Raw genomic sequence first — 22,265 nt, forward strand, 5'->3', positions numbered from 1 at the left:
GAACTTGGAGTCAACAGTAAGGAGAAATAGCGTCACAAGCTAACTTTTTTAAACGTTCATGGGAAATGGACGTCGCAAGCTGTGCCAGCATTTATTGCCCATCCCTAATTGCCCTGGAGGGGGCAGTTAAGAGTCACTGCTGTGGGTCTGGAGTCATATGTCAGACAGACCAAGTAAGGACAGCAGCTTTCCTTCCCTAAAAAGACATTAGTGAACCAGATGGGTTTTTATGACAATCGTTTCATTAGACTTTTAATTTCAAATTTTTTAAAATTGGATTAAAATTTCACCATCTGCAGTGGGATTTGAACCTGGGTCCCCAGAGCATTACTCTTGGTCTCTGGTTAACTAGTCCAGCGACAATACCACCAATCCACTTCCTCCCCTTGTTAATATGGTGAAATATTTCAATATTTTAATTTATAAATAAACTAAAGGGATAAGAGAGAGACTAAAGGGATAAGAGAGAGAGAACAAACAGCAGAACTGGAGGAATTATAAATGGTAACGGCAAAACCGTTCCCAGTACCTACCATCTTAAAAAAGGAGTACTTGCTATGGAATTATAATAACTGAGTCTAGAAGGTTTAAAGTACCTGATCAAAAGATGACGTTTTGTTCTCTGAACTTCCATTGAGCTCCAAACGAATAGTTTGGGAAGGCACAGACAGAGGGGTCAGATTGAGAGTGAGGCACAGAATGAAAATAGTGAACAGCTGAACGTGATGGTCCTTGAAGGAGTCATTGATCTGGATTTAGTCTCCTCAGTGTAGAGAAGATCACACAGTGAGCAGTGAAAACGGAAAACTTTTGTTGAAGTTTTTTCTGCATTTCAGTCCCACACTCGCTGATCGACGGGCACCCGGTGCAGAGAAGGACGTGGAAGGTGGAGGGCCCCCTCGTGAACATGATCCTGGGCCTAGCAGCAGGCGACCGAGGGGGTAATCCGACCAGACGGTCTGCCCCTCTTCTGCAGCTACATTCGCAGCTGGGTTTGCCTCGAAAGGGAGCTTGCTGTGTCCATGAGCTTGCCTTCCATGACCGGTGGACACCGCAGCGGTTGGGGTGCGTTATTGACTGCTTTAATTGCAGTTTTATTTGATGTTTTTAAGTTTCCGTTGATCTTTGTTATGTTCAGAGTGGCCCTTTTTGCTTTGTCCCCAAGTTTATTTCCTTTCTTCCATTTTGTTGGCGGACCTCGAAAGAGTGGCCAATCCACCTTGATGTGTTGGGTAAGCTGGGTCTGCGAGGACTGCGTTTACTGTAGCAGAGAGAGAGACAGGCTTCCAACACATCAAGAAATGCAACTCTATTTTATTAAACTCTTAACTATTAAACATGCTTGTACTGCGGGTTGACACTATGCTGAGTTGTCTGGAGACCTGAGGCTAACCTGACCAGACTATCTTACTGCTCACAGGCTCTGACCGTCTCAGAGGCTGCATCCCGAGAGAGCGGGAAAACTAGTGCCCCCTGGTTATATAGTGGCCGTGTCCTGTCTGGTGATTGGCTGCTGTGTTCTGTATGTTCATTGGTCATCCTTTGTGTCACTCACTGTCTGTCTGTGCACCATCATATACTTGTGTGTATATTATGACGAGGAGGACGTAGTCCCGGCCTTTTGCGTGGAAGAGATCAATGCCAACCTTGGTCCATGGGGACGACACCAGTTCATGCGGCTGCAAAGTCTCTTTCGGCTGAGCCAGCTGGAACCGTTGGCACGTTGGGCAATTTAGGACAGTGTTGGCAATATTGTCATTGATGCCAGGCCAATATATTGCCTCACGGGCTCGCCGGCGACAGTTTTCCACCCCCAGGTGACCCTCGTGGAGTTGGCCGACGACGAGCTCTTGCATACTCTGTGGTATTACTATCCTGTCCAGTTTCATTAGTATGCCATCGACCACTGCCAGGTCGTCTTTTATATTGTAGAACTGTGGGCACTGGCCCTTCTGCCAACCATCTGTGAGGTAAAGGATCCCTGGCCGTCTCTTGACGAATCTGCATGACCCCTTCGTCAGTGGCCGGAAAGTTGGATGCGCAGAACTCAACATGGGCATCGATCTGGCAGATGAAGTCCGACTGCTCGCACGGCATGGTGATGGAGCGAGAGGGTGCATCGGCCACAATGAGATCCTTGCCTGGGATGTAGACCAGGTCTAAATCAGTGTCGGAGTTTGGGGAGGATACGCTGTAGGCGTGGTGTCATATCGTTGAGGTCCTTCTGTATGATGTGAGCCAGTGGCCTGTGGTCCGTTTCGACCGTAAACTTGGGGAGTCCATACACGTAATCATGGAATTTGTCAATCCCCTGAGGAGGACCAGGCACTCTTTCTCGATTTGAGCATATCGCTGCTCAGTAGGGGTCATGGCTCTAGATGCGTATGCGACTGGGGCCCAGGAGGAGGATTCGTCACGCTGGAGGAGTACTGCCCCAATGCCAGACTGGCTCGCGTCGGTGGAGATCTTCGTCTCCTTGGCAGGGTTGAAAAAACGCCAGCGCCGGGGCCTTGGTGAGTTTTGCCCTGAGCTCACGCCACACTCGCTCATGAGCGGGGAGCCACTTAAAGTCGGTGTTTTTTTTTATACAAGATTGCGGAGAGCTGTTGTAGGAGATGCGAGGTTGGGGATAAACTTCCCAAGGAAGTTGACCGTCCCTAGGAAGCGGAGGACCGCCTTCTTGTCCTCCGGTGTCTTCATAGCATTGATCGCCGACACCGTATCTGCGTCTGGCTGCACACCGAACTGCCGAGGAACTTTATTTCTGCTTGACCGAACGAGCACTTGGCTCTGTTGAGTCGGAGGCCATGCTCGTGGATCCTATGGAACACTCGCTTGAGGCGATCGATGTGTTCCTGAGGAGTTGTGGACCAGAAAATGTAATCGATGTACACTCGCACCCCCAATCGATGCCCTCTTGCTCCATTATTCGGTGGAACACCTCCGAGGTGGAGATGATGCCAAAGGGCATCCGGTTTTAACAGTAACAACCAAATGGGGTGTTAAAAGTGCAGAGGTTTCGACTGGATGCATCTAGCTGTATCTGCCAAAACTCCTTGGAGGCATCCAGCTTCGTAAATAACTTGGCGTGAGCCATTTCGCTAGTGAGCTCTTCTCACTTAGGGATGGGGTAGTGTTCCTTCATGATGTTACGATTCAAATCTTTGAGGTCGATACAAATGACGGTTTTTTGATACAAACCATGGAGCTAACACAGTCTGTGGGTTCCGTGACCTTAGAAATGACTCCTTGGTCCTGGAGGTCTTGCAGCTGCTGCTTGAGGCGGTCCTTAAGGGGTGCCGGCACCGGATGCGGTGCATGAACCACAGGTGTGACATTCGGTTTCAGAAGTATGTTCTATGTGTAGGGGAGTGTGCCCGTACCCTCAAAGACGCTGTGGTATCGTGCTATGATGTCATCTAATTGGGTTTGAAAGTTGGCATCTGGCGAGGCTGATGTCTCCGCGAGCGACATGGAGTGAACCCGCAGCACAAGATTCAGGATTTTGCAGGCCTGAGCACCGAGCAAGGAAGCTTTGTTGGACGCTACTATTTCGAAACGCAGGGTGGCTCTTGAGGAACGATGAGAAACCACAAGCTGGCATGAGCCACTGGCAGCAATGGCATTGCCATTGTAGTCAATAAACTGGCAGGCCGATGGAAGAATGCTCGGCTTGACGTGGATGGTATCCAGGTCAGACTTCGAAATGAGGTTCGCTGAAGTGCCGGTGACCAGCCTGAAGCGTATGCGAGATTCATTGACCGTAAGGGTGGCACACCACTCGTCGACCGGATCAATGCTCAGCACTGGGAGTGGATTAGCCTTTTTTTTGGAACGCATCGTATGCTTGATGACGATGCCCACCGGAATGGGGATGTGAGATCCTCGGTGTCAGGATCTGGAACCATGTCAGAGTCGGAGTCTGCAACGGGTTGCTGCACTGACCGGACGTTCCTGCGCTGCGGCTGGGATCGCGGCGTGGTGGGCAGTTGAGCAGATCTGCACAGGGCTGCGTAGTGGCGAAGCCTGCCACACTGGAGACAGCGTCGAGATTTCGCGGGACATTGTCGCTTTAAGTGGGCGGAGCCACAGTTGTTGCGCCTCATGACGCCGACGTCAGGACGTTCCGTGCGCCACCGCGCAGTTCGATCCTTGGCCTCGCCGTCCCCTCGGTCGTTGTGCGCATGCGCAGGAGCTCGGAAAAAGCGCGCGAAATGGCTGCCCTCATCCAGACTCAGGCCCTGGAGCTGTTTTACGGCCTGCACCCACTCCGCATCGTGGGGGCCTTGCTGCGCCATCTCTGCCGCCTTGATATGGGAGTACCGGTCATTAGCATGCTCATGTAGAACGCAGGTTTTGATGGTGATGGTGAGGGTGAGCTGCTTAACTTTGAGGAGTTGCTGGCGATGGGGATCGGAATGGACCCCGAAAACGATCTGGTCGCGGATCATGGAGTCGGATGTGGAGCCGTAGTTGCAGGATTTTGGATTGGATTCGATTTGTTTATTGTCACGTGTACCGAGGTACAGTGAAAAGTATTTTTCTGCGAGCAGCTCAACAGATCATTAAGTACATGAGAAGAAAAGGGAATAAAAGAAAATACATAATAGGGCAACACAACATATACAATGTAACTACAAAAGCACTGGCATCGGATGAAGCATACAGGGTGTAGTGTTAATGAAATCTGTCCATAAGAGGGTCATTTAGGAGTCTGGTTGACAAAATACAAATTTCTTTACCCGTCAGTCTGGCCTCAATAAAAGTCGAGATGGATTTGCAGGTACAGCATTAGTTATTTTATTTGGCTTGCAAGCCTGATTCATTTCACAGAAGCAGAGGACACATCCAGTCTCCTACACCCCGGAAAGCGAATGAACAAAGAGACAAAGGGATTTCAAATGGTATCAAGTTTCACATACACGATTCCCATAGGTCATCCTATACCCCTCCTGACCTGGTCATACATTCTGATTGGCTCACTTCTCATCCCTTCCTCTGGTCCCCTTATTACCCAGCATCCTTTTCTCCTCCTTTGGTGGACACACCTCCTCCTTGCTTTGCCATGCGGTCTGAAATCCTTTGTCTGTGAACTCACCAGAATGAGACTGGCCTATCTCTACATTACAGTAACTAATATCTCTAAAGTAACTATTTTATATCACATTAGTCATTCCCTCCTTTTATCATTCCATGATAACCGAACTATCCAATCCATAGCTACGGTCCCTCATCTAAAAAGATCCGTCGCTGCATTTCCTATTCCTGGCGTAGCCCCCCTTCATCTGCTGCACCCTCATGGATTTTGACAGCCAAGATTTTAGGGGCGTTGATCTGTTCCAGTGTACCCCGCATTCTACCCATCACACATTTAAGGATGGCTGGGCCCACAAAGATGCAGCCGATAGCCACTGCTAAATACATGGCCATATTTATCAACCAGTCCTTCCAACCTCCAAGTCCCCAGTTACCCCAAGAGCCAGGATCCTGCATTCCGTCCAGGTGATCCCGTATGTGATCCATAAATTTAGTGATGTTAGCGGTTAAGTCTTGAACTCCCATGATACACTTGCCCTGTACTATGGCGCATACCCCACCCTCACGGGCCAGAAGATAGTCAAGAGCATACCGGTTCTGCATTGCAAACAACCGCAGCGGAGACAATTCCTTGGTTATTGCCCCGAGGGCTCCCAAGGTTTCATTTCCCAAGATGGTAAGGCCACAAATAAAATAATTCCTATCGCTTACAGCCAAGGAACCCCCCACACCTCCCAGTGTCAAGACGCTCCGAATTCCCCACCGGGCTGAGGGGCCTCGGTTGGGTGCGAGAACCTGAGGTTTTTTCCAGTTCTCGCAGAATTCAGCTGAGACTGCCCGGCGTGCTAACTGATTATGCAGCATCCACGCCGAGGGGCAGGGGACTGTGGTAGGGACTAGAGTCCCAATAGCAATTTGGCGGGGAAATGGGGGTGACAAAACATTAGTTGCTGTACCATGTAAAAAAAAAAAGTAGTATCCTTGTTCCGTGTACAGGTGAGCATCACAGTCAGTATATCGGTTGCGTAGGGATCCCCCAGTAGCCCAGTTTATCCAGCTTTGGAACGCCCTTTCGGGCCGCCTAGCAATGCGGAAAGCCCTAGTCCCAACAGTGATATGAGAGACATTCGCCCAGCCACAAAGGAGCTGGATGCCGGCGTTCAATAAAACGCCAGTGGTGTTGTAACAAACGCATTGGCCAGGCGCCTGGGTGATATGACACCTCCTGTCCGTACAGGTGGGGAACAGACATGTTATATTCGTTTCCACCTCTACCAGCAAACAGCCGTATCCTTCACTGCTGAAACAATTCTCGTACGACCGGGAATCCCTATTGGGAGTGAAGTGGCTAGGTATATACGCCCTCCACCGTTGCAGCCTATCATACTGTGAGTGGGAATTATCCCGAGGAAGGGGAAGGCAAATAGCCGGTGGTGCTGAACCCGGATCGTAAGGAAGAGTGACTTGCTCGGGCGGTGACTTGGAACGCTGACAATGAACCACCGTTTGGGGAGTGCCCCAAAGCGGTGAACAGAAAATAACCTAGACACTGCTGCGGGGTTCGGGTAGCCGACAACCCGTCCGTGGCCATACAAGCGGTGGTAAATCTGGTAGAAGAGATTCGTACTACCCGGGTTTTCCTCAGTCTGGGCCCTAAATGAATTAAGTGTATCTCCTGATAACCTATGTTCTAGCTGTACTCCCCTTCTCACACGCTCCGTCCTCTCTCTAGTCCCCCTCTCTCTCTCACAACCTCTTCCTACCTTCTCCTGACGGTCTGATGTTACCTTTATCGCACCAATCTTAACACATCCAAAATCAAATTTACATGTACTCCAAAAACAAGGCAATGTCCATATAATGTTCCCTTCCCATCGCCGGGACCGGTGCAATTGCTTCATGACTCCTGCATTTTCCGTTATCCTGATGACCTTCCATGAGTCGATACCATGTCCTCATATATGGGGGCAGCGAAGAACATCACCTCTGCATAAACGAAATGTCCTTGTAGTTTGGTTGGGGTTACAAATGTAGATAATATTTCCCTTTTCCATGTCCGTCGCCAATAACACTCCAAGCGAGGTGAGGCCGAATATCACACAGACGGTGCGTAGCCACCCCATCATGCTCCACACCTGTAAAATAGCACTGGGGAAGGGAGGCAGGTTAATCTGTCCAAGAAAATGAGGCCCGTTATCAGAACTCAACTGAGCTGGTATACTGTACCGGGGAATGATTTCCCGCATCAGAACTTTAACCACAGTAGCAGCTTTATTATCGGTAGTCGGATACGCCTCAACCCATCTGCTGAACCCATCCACAATGACCAAAACATATTTATAACATTGACACCTTTCCAACTCAATGTAATCCATTTGTAGCGTCTCAAAGGGACCACTGGGCAATGGGGTTTGCCCCATCCCACAAGGAATACCTTTGCCGGTGTTATATTGCTGACAAATCAAACACCGATTACTGATACTCTGGGCCAACCCCTGCATTTCAGGGTGCCACCAAGTGTCCAGCAACAAATCACTAGTCCCTCGAGCCCCACAATGAGTTGCAAAGTGTACACATTCAGTGACCCATAAAGCCAGTACATCAGACATACAAGTCTGATGTGCTGGCGTGGTCCATAAAGAGGAAACAGAATCATATGTACAACCTAACTGTTTCCACATTTGTTTATCACTCTCAGGAGCGTCCTCCTGTAACCTTATGACGTCTTGGATGGTTGGCATTGACTTGTCAGAAGCAGACATATTTATAGTAGATCGTTTAGTCTGACTTAACATTTTAGGCACCATCTCTTGCTGAATTTGCGCGGCTGTCCGCGCTGCACAATCTGCTTGTTCATTACCAACGTCAACTGGGGTCTTACCATTTGTGTGGGCAGCGCATTTAATGACGAAAATCTGCGCGGGCATAAGGAGGGCCTGCAGTAAGTCATTAACTAAACCCCGGTGGGATATTTGACCACACATAATCATGTCAGGTTGTTCTGACGAAATATCACTCAAATCGTCCCTTATTGTGGTAGTTTCCTGAATCAAGGCTAAACAGTCGTGGCCAGGTGCGTCTTCATGGACAGGGGGACCACTAAGAAAACAGGCTGGATTGATAGTGGTACAGTGTTTAAATGTCAGACGTGGATTGTTCAAAAGGTATATCTCATACCTATTCTGACGAGCTGCGGTAAGATGCTGAGTCTGCAGTTGCCTCAGTAGTGCGATGACCGAGTGGAAGCTATACACCGTAATATCCTGTTGGAGAGTGAGAGCATGTAACGGCTATGCAATGGCATTGATTGAACGTAATCAGTACTGGTCTGGCTTGGCTGGTTTAGGCACAGCAAGTATGGGGGTGTTACATTCTGATTGGCAAGGGACCAAAATACCCTGTTGCAATAGCTCTCGGATTAATTTGTCCATAGACGGGGCTGCAGTCGAGTGTTAATTGTTTCAGGGACCTCAAAATATTTTATGGCAGTGCCGTCTGGCGTGACTTGAAGTGCGTACTCTGTTGGATCTGAATGATCCACTGCCCTCCTTACCATAGGTCCCAGATCCCTGGCATGGTACTGGTCGTGGACCTGACGTGTAATATGAGGGCTTACCGAAGCGGGCTGTGGCCATAAATGTGGTGGTATTGTAACAAAGTCGGCTGTACCTTCTTTTCCCATGACCGTGGCTGTAACTTTGACTGGCCATTCGGTCCAAATTAATGGCCGGTATTTGTCCTCCAACTTCCTGTTTTGTCCGGTTCTGTCATAGGCCAGGGTAACGTGATGCAGTGAATGTTCAATGTCTAACGTCCACCACTGGGGGGTGATAAAAATATAGCACTGTTGTCTCATCCTCCATGATTTAACCGTTACCCCCTCGTCTCCGCACTCTAGCTGTAGCTGGAAGATACACAGTAAATCTCGGGCCAACAAGTTACAGTCCAATCCAGTAGTCACTACAAACTGATGATCTGCAGACTTATTCTCGTAAGTTACTGTCACAGGTTCAGAAATAGGATACTCACACACCTGTTCTTGGAACCCCGACAAATGCTGGGTGTGGTCAGATAGTGGTAGGCGAAGTTCTGATTGCAGAGAAGACATGGCTGCTCCAGTGTCGATTACAAATGGGTGATGTTCATCTCCTATCTGCAGAGAGATAATAGGTTCCCTGTCCGATTGGAGAGTCCTTATGACTAAATTAGCTAGTCAATCCTGTGTTGGGAAAGGGTTTGCCTAGGAGAAGTCAGTGTATCTCGTCTGTCCTCCCCCTGGTGGGTACCCCCTCCTTCTGCTGCCTGTCTTTTAATGGGGCATTCCTGTTGACAGTGATCTGCACGGCCGCAATTAAAACGTGCATTGCTCTCTCTATATCTGCCCCGTCCTCTTCTCCCAGTAGACCAATGGCCCCTCAGAGGGGGCGGCAGTTGTAAAGCTGTTGGTGCATACGGTGGGCCATAAAAAGGAGCTGAGGGTCCCTTTGGGTGGGTTTGATATCCTCCCCCTCGCTGATCCACCCACCCAAAGTCACAATATTGGGGCTCCAGCTGGTAAGCTATCATTTCTGCCGCTTGTTGGGGGTCGCAGATCATCCTTTTTCATTACATACTCAGTCTTAACCTTTGTAACTGAGCGTCCTTCCTGGCCTACACCCTCCTTCCAATAAAATCTGACTACCCTTGCCATCTGGGAAGGGTCGTTCTCTGTCCAATTCATGTTATTCCATTTCACAGCAGTAGCCACGGAAGGTGGTAGGCAATGCATTAACATAGCACAATATTGAGGGGAATTCTGACCATTTTGATATGGCAAGTCGCCTGACTGCCCACGGTAGATTTCATTAAAACGTTCCAGAAATTCCTCTGGCTCTTCAATCTTCTTAGGTTTTAGGTCTAAGATAGCAGAAATATTTATGGGCTTTTGAAATGTGCTATTCAACGCATTCAGGATTTGTGTCCGTCTATCGTCGTCTAACGCATGGGCTTGCTGAAGTGCGGCGTGGCTAGCATAATTCAAGTGATTAAGATAATTGCGGTACTCTGCTGGCGTTAAAACCTGCTGGACTAGGGCCCAGAGGTCCCTAGAATCAGCATGATAAATTGAGATGGTAGTTCTCAGGGAATCCACGAAAGCAGCAGGAGATTTTTTTCTATCTGGGATTGTAGCCATAATAGCCATTATCTCACTGGGTGTCCATGGGAAGTAAACGTCTATCGTGGGCTGCGCCCCGGCAGTCACCGCGTCAGGGTTTGGTATCTTCCTAATCGACAATTGTCTCCGAGTCTCACCAGGGGGCACTCTCACTATTTCCTCTGGTTCTTCCAAGACTTCGACGTCCCTCCCTGTCACTAGAGGGAGTTCTTTCTCTTCAAAATCATCTGTGGCATCTCGCTTTGTTCTCGAAATTTGCGGTTTCCCCTTGGTCTGAAGGGATTTAGGTGGTATGCTTAATTGTTTCTGGTTAGGATCAAGCCCTTCTCTCGCTGTCCGAGATCGGGTCCTAGAGCTACCTGGGCTTGTGGAACAGAGCTCCTCCTCCCCCACTGATCGTGAAGATGGCAAATCGGGACCCACGCTATCAACCAAAAGGGCTGGAGTGACTGGCATGATTGGGATCTGGGGAGCAGTGACTGGATATAAATTATTATACTCTGGTGGTTCTGGAATTAGTGCAGACAATGCTACAGGTGTAGTCGAAATCCTTTGCTGACATTTTCAAATTATCGAATTGGTAATTTTCTGTCAATTCAAGGCCAGCCATTGAACTACGTAGCCCATCTTTTGTTTGACCCGAGCCTTTCCTGTCTTTACTTGCGCGTTTTTTTTTGAATGCACATTCCTTTTTCAAGACCTGTAATGTTTTTTTTTGTTACCCTGTTCACTAATTGGAATTCCCATTTTAAGGGCATTGTCCTGCCAACTTGATAATATGATCCTATCTCTTTCCTCTTGACAATATTGTCTCCATAATCTAATTAACTCTTTAGCTTTCATACTTTGGCTCTTTCTTTTTTTTAATTATATATATATATATTTTTATTTGCTTATTTATAACCAATGGCAATTTTTGCTCCTTGGCAAAATGATTGAAAAGGTTCTAACAGTGTTCTTTTAAAACTTAAAATGTTTGAAAATTCAAATTGAATTACTGCAACTTGCAAGCTTAGCTCTGATCTCAACTCAGAACTAAATTTACGATTTGCTTAACACAAACTTGTATAACATTTACAACTTAATTAATTCTTTATCTTAACAATTTTTCTTTTAACAAGTTTTTCTTACATTCTCAAAAATGTTGGCTGCTATCAATGAGGGAGCAGTTAGCTGCGGTGATGTATACCGGAGCAAAGTCAACTGTCATCTCCAGATTTACACTTTTTAAAATGGTATCAGTGAGTTTCTTTAAGTTTCTAGTAATTCACAAATAAAATGAGATAAACATTATTTCAAGTAAGTAAAACTTAAGATTCTGGCAATTTCAATCAATTGCTTTCGAAAATAATAACTTTTATCAAAGAGGCGGAGAAACCCACTGGTTTCCTTTAATTAATTCAAAACGTAACTTTGCTGGAGTTCACTGACTCAAAGGAAAGGTATCCGATTACACTACAGGCTGCTGCTGTTATCTCAAGGCCTGAGTGAGAAGCACGGTCTGTCGTCTTTAACTTTGGCTGCTGCTGTTAACCCTTTGAGAGATTTCTGCTTCAACCAACATGCAGGATCCAGCTCTATGGATGTTCTTTGTCTTGAAATTTATCCAAGCAATTCCCCACAATCTCAACTAGTCCTCAGAACTGCGTTTTTCGCCACTTTGTTCTTTATTTGTTCTTTGTACAGTCCAAGGGTACAATTTTAGCTTAATCAACTATAGATTTAAAACACTCACACATGGAATTGAATCATCTTCAGATTTAAAAACACTTATTGAACTGAACCTTCATCTACTGAAGTCCCATCAGCCTTAAAAACACTTACTTAACTGAACCTTCATCTACTGAAGTCCCATCAGCCTTAAAAACACTTATACATGGAATTGAATCATTGTTTTAGATGTCCCATCAACCCAAAACCTAACCCAAGCCGAATCAGAACTCACACATGGAGTTGAACCATCTTCAGATTTAAAAACACTTATTTAACTGAACCCTCATCTGCTGAAGTCACATCAGTCGTCAACAACACAATTAACCCAAAAATGAACTATCAATTATGATATCCCATCAGTTTAATTTTCTAATCCTCAGACTGACCTTTGATTTCGTCGAGACGATCTTTCCGTACCAACCGCGAGTGACCAGACTAATCAGACGATAAGAAGAGGGGAAAAAGCAATGCGCGGTCATTTTCCAGCTATACATTGTGGGCCCCTTCTTCCCACTCTCCCTGTTCATAATCAGTCTAATTCTGATTTCGCGGTTGGTCAGAACCGTCTTGAGAAATCCCAGGTTTCCGGCACCAAATGACAAAATACAAATTTCTTTACCCGTCAGTCTGGCCTCAATAAAAGTCGAGATGGATTTGCAGGTACAGCATTAGTTATTTTATTTGGCTTGCAAGCCGGATTCATTTCACAGAAGCATAGGACACATCCAGTCTCCTACACCCCGGAAAGCGAATGAACAAAGAGACAAAGGGATTTCTGCAAATCAATTCAAATGGTATCATGTTTCACATACACGATTCCCATAGGTCATCCTATGCCCCTCCTGACCTGGTCATACATTCTGATTGGCTCACTTCTCATCCCTTCCTCTGGCCCCCTTCTAACCCAGGATCCTTTTCTCCTCCTTTGGTGGACACACCTCCTCCTTGCTTTGCCATGCGGTCTGAAATGCTTTGTCTGTGAACTCACCAGAATGAGACTGGCCTATCTCTACATTACAGTAACTAATATCTGTAAAGTAACTATTTTATATCACATTTGTTATGGTGACAGTGGGGAAGAAGCTGTTTTTGAGTCTGTTCGTGCGCGAGGTTACGGAGATGCGTTAAGAAGGACTGAAAAGGTTCATCCTTACCCTGAAGCCTCTGCTGGGACACATAGCGTTCAAAGCTCTCGTTGACTTTGATGTCACAGTGGCTGTCGAACTTCAGTAGGACTGTTTTGAACTTTGTCTTGTCCTCACCTTCAGCAAAGGTGAGGGAGTTAAAAATGTGGATAGCGTGGTCTCCGGCTGTAGAAAGGAAGAGGGCAATCTTTCTACTATCCGATGCAGCCTCGAGGTCGATGGCTTCAAGATACAGCTGAAACTTCTGCTTAAAAATCAGATGCGGAGCGGCGGGGGAGGGCGGACGCTGTCCATGTTATCGGATGGCTGATCGAAGGCAGACTATCTCAAGGTGAGTCCGTCAAACTCAAACATAACTCACTGGAACCATTATGTGTTGGGTAAGCTGGGTCTGCGAGGACTGCATTTACTGTAGCAGAGAGAGAGACAGGCTTCCAACACTTGAAGAAATGCAACTCTATTTTATTAAACTCTCAACTATTAAACATGCTTGAACTGTGGGTTGACACTATGCGGACTTGACTGGAGACCTGAGGCTAACCTAACCAGAATATCTTACTACCACATGGTGGATGTTCTAGTTGTTGGTCACAGGCTCTGACTGTCTCAGAGGCTGCATCCCGAGAGCGCGGGAAAATCAATGCCCCCTGGTTATATAGTGGCCGTGTCCTGTCTGGTGATTGGCTGCTGTGTTCTGTTTGTTCATTGGTCATCCTTTGTGTCACTCAGTCTGTCTGTGCACCATCATATACTTGTGTGTATATTATCACACCTAACCTGCACTTTGGACGGTGGGAGGAAACCCACACAGACACAGGGAGAAAGTGCAAACTCCACACAGTCAACTGAGGCCGGAATTGAACCCAGGTCTCTGGAGCTGTGAGGCGGCAGTGCTAACCACTGTGCCACCCAATCATATCATATAACATAATTTTGTGGTAGGTAACATTGCCTTTGAATCCCAGGAGACTTACCCAGCGTTCACAGCAAGTCAGAAAGTGACCAATCTTCACCTGAAAGGCGGTCCGCACAAGCGCAGTTGTATGTTGCAAATTGGGCATGTGCAGTGTTGACTTCGGCAGGCGCATGCGTAGCGTGGCTGCAGCAGCAGTTGGAAGGTGGCCATTTCAACTCCGCGATTGCAGTAAAACGACCGCTTGCAGTCAGGTAATGGAGGCGGCGGCGGCCTGGTTGAGATACTTTCACAAAGACCCAATGGTCGCCGAAAAAAATGAATAAGAACCCAGCCGGTCCCGCGATCGCACCAAACGGGGCCGCGGCAGCTTCTGCCTGAACACGGCCGCCATCTTTATATGGGACAAGGCGCATGCGCGGTCATCCTGCTCCAGCAGGAGGAAAGGACCGTGAATTTGTTTTGGAATCTCCTTTTACAGGCGCTTAGAAGGGGGCCATTTGCACACACAAAACTCAAACTAAGGAAAATGTATGCCTCTTCTCAATTTCTAACCCGCACTGACAGTGATGTTTGCTTTAAAGGGTCTTTGAAGATCCGGATTTTACAGCGGAAATCCTAAACCAAACATCAGATCAAAACTGAACAGAGCCACTGTGGAAAAAGATTCAAACATCTGTGTGACTGGAAAGAGGGAAGAGCAACGTCAAAGAGGGATTTGAAAAGAACAATTAGATTGGCAGGGTCGAACAAGTGGAGTCGTGTCCTGGTCTGTGCTGGACCTCAACCTTTTACAATTCACGTCAGTGGCTGAGATGAGAGGAGCGAATCCATGCTGGCTAAATTTGCAGATGACACAAAATTGATGCTGTATATTTCAGTTTCCCGGAGGAGTTGACTTCACACCATGTGATAGGTATGCGGAGATTAATCACTTCCATAGGTGATAGACATAATGTCCAGCAGTAATAGGCCAGGTATTGAATCTGAGCAGAACTCCTTTTCTATGTTTTACACTTGTTGATGTTAAAATAGCAGACTGAGATTTTTCAGTCCAGCAAGGAAATATTACTGGTTACACAATCCAGGTGCCCATGTCACATGACCCTCAACTCTTGACAGTGTCTTTGACAAAAGGGGTGTATGCCCATCTGGTTAAATGTTTTAACCTTTAATGATTGAAAGGAAGATGGCAAAGCCTTCTTCCTTAGCAGATCAGAAGACTCCAGCTGGACACACTGTTTTAGCAAATTAAGATGACCGTTGTATTAAAAGCAAATTACTGCAGATACTGGAATCTGAAACCAAAAATAAAATGCTGGAAAATCTCAGCAGGTCTGGCCGCATCTGTAGGGAGAGAAAAGAGCTAATGTTTCGAGTCCAGATGATCCTTTGTCAAAGCTTTGACAAAGGGTCACCTGGACTCTAAACATTAGCTCATTTCTCTCCCGACAGATTACGCTGCCAGACCTGAGATTTTCCAGCATTTCCTTTTTGGTGACCGTTGTATTGTTCTTTGAATTTATTATTTGCAACAAACAATGTTTCATTCGTGTCTCCTCAAAAATAACTAGGTGCAAATTTCTTCGCTAGTTCCTTTTGACCGGGGTCACAGATCGATATAGATTCAGCCATTTTAACATGGATTTTGTCCAGAAACTTTAAAAGTTTTGAAAAATCGATAAGGAAATCTATATGCATTTTCTGAAAAATATACACTGTGAAGTCTCAGTCCCCTCACAGATTATGGGTGTACTTGCACCACATGGACTGCAGCCATTCAAGAAGACAGCTCACCACCACCTTCTCAAGAGCAATCAGGAATGGGTGGGACAATAAATGCTGGCCTAGACAGAGCGACCCACATCCCATAAATGAATTTTTAAAAAGAGATATTTCATCATGATCGCGAACAGTGTGGTTCAGCGTCAGACAGGTGCCAGGGAGAGGAATGGAGTCAGTGTCTAGGGAGTGGGGTTTGTAGTGGCGACTAAAAACAAAGCCTTTTGTCTTCCCAGTATTTAAATCGTGGAAATTTCTGCTCATCCAGTAGTAGATGTCATACATGTCAGGATGGCGTGTGACATGGAAATGATGTTTTCACATACATGCGCAAAGCTGATCCTTTTGGTTGAGGTTGCAGTTTTGGGACATTGTGTCCAGTTGTAGAAACATAAAATCCTGATCTTCACCCCTTCCAGTCATAAGTTTGTAAGATACAGGAGTAAAATTAGGCCATTTGGCCCATTCGATCATGTCTCATTTCATCCTGGCCTTAACTCCACTGTCCTGCCCGTTCTCCATAACCCTTCAACACATTGCCAATTAAAAATCTGCCTAATTCCTCAAATTTATCCACTGTCCCAGTATCCATTGCACTCTGGTGTAGCGAATTCCACAGATTCACAATCCTTTGGGAGAAGTAGTTTCTCCTCAACTCTGTTATAAATTTGCTACCTCTTATCCTAAAACTATGACCTCTTGTTCTAGAATACCCCACAAGAGGAAGCATCTGCTCCATGTCTACTTTTTCCATGCCTTGATCATCTTGTATACCTCAATTTGATGATCTCTCATTCTTCTAAACTCCAGAGAGTAAAGGCCTAAAGAGTTCAATCTCTCTTCAAACGACAAACCCCTCATCTCTAGAATCAACCTCATGAACCTCCACTGAATGCCCCCAATGTCACTACATCTTTCCTCATATAAGGACCTAAAACTGCACAGTACTCCAGGTGTTGACTCACCACTGCCCACCTCTCCCAGCTTTTCTCCTCACATCAAAGCTTGAGTTTTGTGTAGATTCAGACCAGGTGGCAGGTTCCCTTCCCTGAAGGACATTAGTAAGCCTGTTGGGTTTTTACAACAGTTCAGCAGCTTTAGTGGTCACTTTGTCTGAGTGCTGGCCCCATAAATTACTGAATTCATTCAGATCAATTGCACAACCTTTCTTTCTGTTTTTGTGGGTTTTCTCTCACACCTTTTTTATCTGTTTTAAATCACTTACACAGGGTCTTCGAAGGGGAGGATTTGCAGTCGGGAAACTGAAACAAAACACCACAGTCGACCAATTTATCGTAACCTGAAATTCATTGGATTTTGAACATGAAAGGGAAAAGCACTGTTCACAGTGGGGAGAAACCATATACATGTTCTGTGTGTGGACAAGGATACAGAAGATCATCTGGTCTGTTGAAACATAAATGCCGTCACAATGAGAAGAATTCATGGAAGTGTGAGGATTGTGGGAAGGGATTCAATGCCCCTTCATCACTGGCAATTCATCGACGCAGTCACACCGGAGAGCGACCATTCCCTTGCTCTGTTTGTGGGACGAGATTCAGTCAAAAATCCAATCTAGTGACACACCAGCGAGTTCACACTCAGGAGAGGCCGTTCTCCTGCTCCGAGTGTGGGAAGGAATTCACTACCTCATCCAGCCTGATAAAACACCAGCGAGTTCACACTGGCAAGAGGCCGTACACCTGCTCTGAGTGCAAGACGGCATTCACTCAGTTGGCCAACCTGTTGAGACACGAGCGACTTCACACTGGAGAGCAATCGTTCAACTGTTCCGAGTGTAGGAAGGGATTCAATCGGTTATCTAGTCTGGTGAGACACCAGAGAATTCACACTGGGGAAAGGCCGTTCAAGTGTTCCCAGTGTAGAAAGGGATTCATTGATTCATCTTCCCTGTTGACTCACCAGCGAGTTCACACTAACGAGAAACCTTTTCAGTGCCCAGACTGTGGAAATTGCTATAAACGTTCCAGTGAACTGATGTCCCATCAACGAGTTCACACTGAGGAGAGACCGTTCAGGTGCTCGCACTGTGGAACGGGGTTCAAGCGATCATCTGAACTCACTGCACATCAGCAAATTCACACCAGGGAGAAACCCGCTCTGAGTGTAGAAAAGGATTTTCTAACTCAGAAACACAGTCAATCTAGGGAAAAACCGTGGAAATGTGGGGACTGTGGGAAGCGATTCAATTATCCATCTGACCTTCAAAGACATCGGCGCAGTCACACTGGGGAGAGGCCATTCACCTGCTCCAATTGTGGGAAGGGATTCACTCAGCTATGCCAGCTGCTGAAACACCAGCAAGTTCACTCTGAGGAGAGACCTTTTAAATGCTCAGACTGTGGGAAGTGTTTTAAAAGTTCCTGGAACCTGATGTCCCATCAACATGTTCACACCAACAAGAGACCTATTTAAATGTCAACACTGTGAGAAGATCTATAAGATCTGGGGAACTGATGTCCCATCACCGTGTACACATTGATGAGAAACCATTTCGGCGCTTTCACTGTGGGACTAGGTTCAGGCAATCATTTCAGCTCCCTGTACACCAGCACACACATGCTTGGGTGAGATATTTCATCTTCTCCGGGTGCTTTCAGGGTTTCTTTAATTTATCCGACTTGGAGACACACCAAATTGTTTGTGCTGACAAGAGACCTTTTCATTGCCCAGACTCTGGGAAATGCTATAAATGTTCCAAGCCCCTGATGTCCTATCAATATGTTCACACTTGGACGAGACAGTTCAGGTGGTCTCACTGGGATTGGGTTCAGGCGATCATTTCAGCTCAATGTACATCAGGAAATTTACACTGGAGAGACATTATTCAACTGGTCTAAGCATGGGAAAGGATTCACAAAGTCACCCACCCTGGTGACACAGCAGCAAGTTCACAAGAAACTACACTGATTGGATGTTAGTTTGATCAAATCCAGGATTGAACGATTTTCATTGGGATCTGTTCCTGTTACAGGAATAAACCTCAAATTTAGCAACCATACCGTTGGCCCCTTCATCCAAATGATTAATATCAATTATAAACCGTTGAGACCCCAACACTGATCCCTCTGGAACTCTGCTTGCTACATCTTGCCGTCCAGAAAATGCTCATTTATGCCGACTGTTTCCTGTCCACTCCACTCCAATATGTTACCCCAATACCTTGAACTCATATTTTCCGCAATAGCCTTTGATGTGACACCTTATCAAATGTCTTCTGCAAATGGCTTCTGAAAATCTAAGTGCAGCACCAGTTCCCTCCTATCAACAGCACATGTTTCTTCCTCAAAGAAGTCCAATAAGTTGGTTAGTCATGATTGCCCTTTCACAAAACTACGTTGACTCTGCCTGATGACCTTGAGCTCATCCACGTGCCGTGTTATAATGTCTTCATTAATAAACTTTAACATTTTCCCTGCGACAGGTATTAAGTAAGTGACCTGTTGTGGCTGAGCCTGTAGTAAAAATACCACTGTCTGTTCAGAGATTGTCAACACTTTCATCATTTTGTTTCATCTGTGTGTCATGAATTTTACCGCTTCTCATTTTGTGGGCTATATTTTAAAAGTTTGCCGAAACAGGTTCTAAGGGGATGAAGAATCTGCTGCAGCCGTTATCAAATTAAAAAGGATTTTAGCCCCTTTCACACATGAGGAACAAGTTTCCAGAAGTTGTATCAGACGAGGTTTCCCGATTGAAGCTCAAAGACAGTTTTACCCACTCGGGTATTGTGTAAATGCTGCTCGGAGGGTTAGTGAGTGGGATATAATCTTCCTGCATTTTCCTTTTTAAAAAAAATTTAGAATACCCAATTATTTTTCTTTCCCAGTTAAGGGGCAATTTAGCGTGGACAATCCACCTAACCTGCACATCTTTGGGTTGTGGGGATGAAACCCACGCAGACATGGGGAGAATGTGCAAACTCCACACGGACAGTGACCCAGGGCAGGGATTCGAACCCAGGTCCTCAGCGCCGCAGTCCCAGTGCTAACCACTGCGCCGCATGCCACCCTTTCCTGCAATTTCTGAGCCTGTGCTCGGTGTATTGGAAGGTTTGACCCGGGTTGGAGTATCTTGTGTCCCAGGGATGGGTAGTAATCCACTGATTGAAGCTGCTGTCACCGCTTTCTGCTGGAAGTGGGTGATTGGGGTAAAATCTGCTGCTTGTCCCTGTCTCACTCACTGTGGAGCTGGGGAAGAGAGAATCATTGATGAGCTTGTTTCCCCATCTGAAATGTGGCTTTGAGCAACAGTTATTGATGGAGGTGGTGCTGCAGGGACCTTTCATAATCTGATAAAAAGCTACTGCAATCAGTCGGAATGTGAAGGTTTGAGAGAACTGTCAGAGCTGGAAACCGGAGTCAGTGAAAGGACATTCTCCTGAGTCTGAGTGTTACAGAACTGTAGAGGGGAAGAGGAAATGTACAGTGTAATCTGTTAATGTGCAACAAGAAACTTGAACATCTCACTGTAATAAAAAGTTTTATCAATATTTCTTTTTAAAAATAAATTTAGAGTACCCAATAACTTTTTTCCCCCAATTTAGGGGCAATTTAGCGTGGCCAATCCACCTACCCTGCGCATCTTTGGATTCCGGGTGTGAGACAGCGCAGACATGGGAGAATGTGCAAACTCCACACGGACAGGGGTTTATCAATATTTCTGCTTCGTTCTGAGCCATTCCCATGTGAAGTGAACATGATAATAACTATCACACTTCCACTACACTACAGAAATACTACACTGCAATCAAAGTTTGACAGCTTTGACAAAGAGTCATCAGACTCGAAACGTTAGCCCTTTTCTCTCCCTTCAGATGCTGCCAGACTTGCTGAGATTTTCCAGCATTTTCTCTTTCACTGCAATTAAAGTGATCTCGCGAGAATGACAAACTGTAGCTATATTGAACTTCAGGATCTTGGGTGGGATTCTCCGGTCCGCCAGCCGCATTTTCTGGCGCGGCATGCACCCACCGGCAGCGGGATTCTCTTCCCGCAGCCAACCAATGGGGGTTTCCACTGTGGCTACCATACGCCGTTGGGAAACCCGCCGGCGTGGGTGCGCTGCCAGCAGATCAGAGGATCCCATCGATGGAGAATTCCGCTGCTTGTTTTTCATAAATAGAATTGGGCTGGGATATTTCGGAATTCTGTAGAGGCATTGATCTAGCAATGGAATTGTACAATGTCATAGCTATAATAATCTTTTAATAATAATCTTTTTACTGTCACAAATAGGCTTACATTAACACTGCAATGAAGTTACTGTGAAAAGCCACAAGTCACCACATTCCGGCAGCTGTTTGGGTATACAGAGGGCGAACTCAGAATGTCCAATTCACTGAACAGCAGGTTTTTCAGGACTTGTGGGAGGAAACCGCATCACCTGGAGGAAACCCACACAGACACAGGGAAAATGTGCAGGCTCCATACAAACAGTATGGGATGCAACAGTGCTAACCACTGTTCTACCATGCTGTCCATTAGGAGGCCATTTGAGCCATCACGCCTGAATAAGCTTTTATCAAAGAGTTGCCCAGTTAGTAATGATTTCCTTCTGTGCAGAAATAATCCTGAGTCTTCTCCCTTGGAAGTCATTGCCCATTGCCATTTCGAAAGCTCTTGAGATAAGAAAATCAATATTGAAAGAGGTGCAGGTGTTTCTGCAGTGTCCATGCTCAATGTGTGAAAACTAAGGTTTCCTGACCCAATAATAAAGATTTGGATTGGAGATTCCTACAACATTTAAGAAATGAAAAGAAACTATTGATGCAATTCATTTCACGTGAATTCAAATGACTTATTTAACCATTGATGGTAGGAAGGTAACTCGTCAGAACGATCAACAGTAAAGTGTCAATTAACAGTAATTATTACCAATTAGCAGTAAGAGGAGAAAGTATAACTTTTAACAATTGAACAGACTTTCCATCGCTCCCTTCGTAGACCAGGCTGAAAAAGTGATCACCCCAAAGGTGGATAACAAAATGGCTTCTTGAACCCTTAACTTTATACTTAAAAGATGTTGTAAGCTCATCTTAGGCAAGTTGTTGGCAATAGCCATAATATGTGTAATTATAAAACCTAACACATGGTTAAATGTTAGGTGTAGGTTAGATGGCTTTTGTTTCGGTGCAACATCGTGGGCTGAAGGGCCTGTACTGCGCTGTATCGTTCTATGTTCTATCACAGATTTTGTGTTCCAAGTCACATTACCAACCTTAGCAATACATCAATCGATTAAATTTTTATTCTTTAATTACCTCACGATTAACGCTTGTTATTTGACTAAACTGGCTTGTTTCTCATAATGCCATAATTGGTTGAGTTTTCAAAATGACTTCAAGATTAGTTCAAAATGTGTTGGGACCATTTTAGTTTGCTATACTAAATAATAACGATTCACGCGACAAAATGGCTGTCACACAAAGATTAGTGATTTGCTGCACCTGCATGCTAGCCTTCAATGACTCATGGACAAGGATGCCCAAGTCCCTTTG

The 22,265-nt window shown here is 45.9% G+C and overlaps 2 protein-coding genes across 12 annotated transcripts in view; one reads left to right on the forward strand and one right to left on the reverse strand.

The window, feature by feature from the left end:
- LOC140420792 (uncharacterized) overlaps positions 1-14,165 on the reverse strand; it is a 56,709-nt gene extending 42,544 nt beyond the window's left edge. Inside the window, exons 1-2 of one of the 5 annotated variants that reach the window (XM_072504816.1) lie at positions 14,025-14,130; positions 13,060-13,459 (exon numbers count right to left, since the gene is read on the reverse strand). The gene's annotated coding sequence lies outside the window, so the exon portion shown is untranslated. Of the gene's footprint in view, positions 1-4,776; positions 7,186-13,059; positions 13,988-14,024 lie in introns of those variants that run through there. The other 4 variants (XR_011946569.1, XR_011946568.1, XM_072504814.1 and 1 more) reach the window with 4 other exon arrangements.
- LOC140420788 (uncharacterized) overlaps positions 1-22,028 on the forward strand; it is a 117,112-nt gene extending 95,084 nt beyond the window's left edge. For 3 of the 7 annotated variants that reach the window (XM_072504802.1, XM_072504805.1, XM_072504803.1), the window contains 3 exons: positions 837-1,065; positions 14,548-14,879; positions 16,975-22,028. In XM_072504802.1, coding sequence (XP_072360903.1) covers positions 17,069-18,181 — 1,113 coding nt within the window. In that variant the 5' untranslated portion in view covers positions 837-1,065; positions 14,548-14,879; positions 16,975-17,068 and the 3' untranslated portion in view covers positions 18,182-22,028. Of the gene's footprint in view, positions 1-836; positions 1,066-14,127; positions 14,218-14,547; positions 14,880-16,974 lie in introns of those variants that run through there. The other 4 variants (XM_072504804.1, XM_072504806.1, XM_072504808.1 and 1 more) reach the window with 4 other exon arrangements.
- The last annotated feature ends 237 nt before the right edge of the window (positions 22,029-22,265 follow it).

The sequence above is a fragment of the Scyliorhinus torazame genome, chromosome 5 (genome assembly GCF_047496885.1).
Source record: "Scyliorhinus torazame isolate Kashiwa2021f chromosome 5, sScyTor2.1, whole genome shotgun sequence".
NCBI lineage: Eukaryota > Metazoa > Chordata > Chondrichthyes > Carcharhiniformes > Scyliorhinidae > Scyliorhinus > Scyliorhinus torazame.